The sequence below is a fragment of the Tupaia chinensis genome, unplaced genomic scaffold (assembly GCF_000334495.1).
Source record: "Tupaia chinensis unplaced genomic scaffold, TupChi_1.0 Scaffold000226_1, whole genome shotgun sequence".
In the NCBI taxonomy this organism is placed as follows: domain Eukaryota; kingdom Metazoa; phylum Chordata; class Mammalia; order Scandentia; family Tupaiidae; genus Tupaia; species Tupaia belangeri.
The window spans coordinates 909,875-910,306 of NW_006159701.1; the positions used below are offsets into that span (position 1 = coordinate 909,875).

The 432-nt window shown below is 49.8% G+C and overlaps 1 protein-coding gene across 1 annotated transcript in view; it reads left to right on the top strand.

Moving 5' to 3' along the window:
• Positions 1 to 432, top strand: part of GRK3 (G protein-coupled receptor kinase 3) — a 172,234-nt gene that overhangs the window by 136,635 nt on the left and 35,167 nt on the right. Inside the window, exon 16 of the mRNA XM_027771575.1 lies at positions 221 to 287. Coding sequence (XP_027627376.1) covers positions 221 to 287 — 67 coding nt within the window. The remainder of the gene's footprint in view (positions 1 to 220; positions 288 to 432) is intronic.

The following is a 432-nucleotide window of genomic DNA, read 5'->3' on the forward strand; positions in this document are numbered from 1 at the left end:
CGGGATCTTGGGCATGCATGCACACACACCCGGCGTGAGTTTTAAGCCATTGGGTCTGGGACGCGAACCACGGTCGACTATATGGGAGTCCAGCGACATAGCCATTACGCTAACTGCTGGTCCCTTATTTGTGTTCTTAATAGGAGACAGTTTTTGCAAGATATTTCTTTATTTCCACATGTACACTCACCACAATTATGACTCCTCCTTTCTTCTCCAGTGCACAGGAAGTAAAAGAGCACGGCTTTTTTAAAGGCGTTGACTGGCAGCATGTCTATTTACAAAAGGTACTCCTTGGGGACTTCACTGTGGGGATCGCCGCCTCTGCCTTCATGTTCTATGTGTCTGTCTCTCCAGGAGCTGCTGCCTTCCGCTGTCTTTCTGTCCCTACCCCACCAGGGTCCCCACAGCAGCTTTCCTATCCATGGGAAT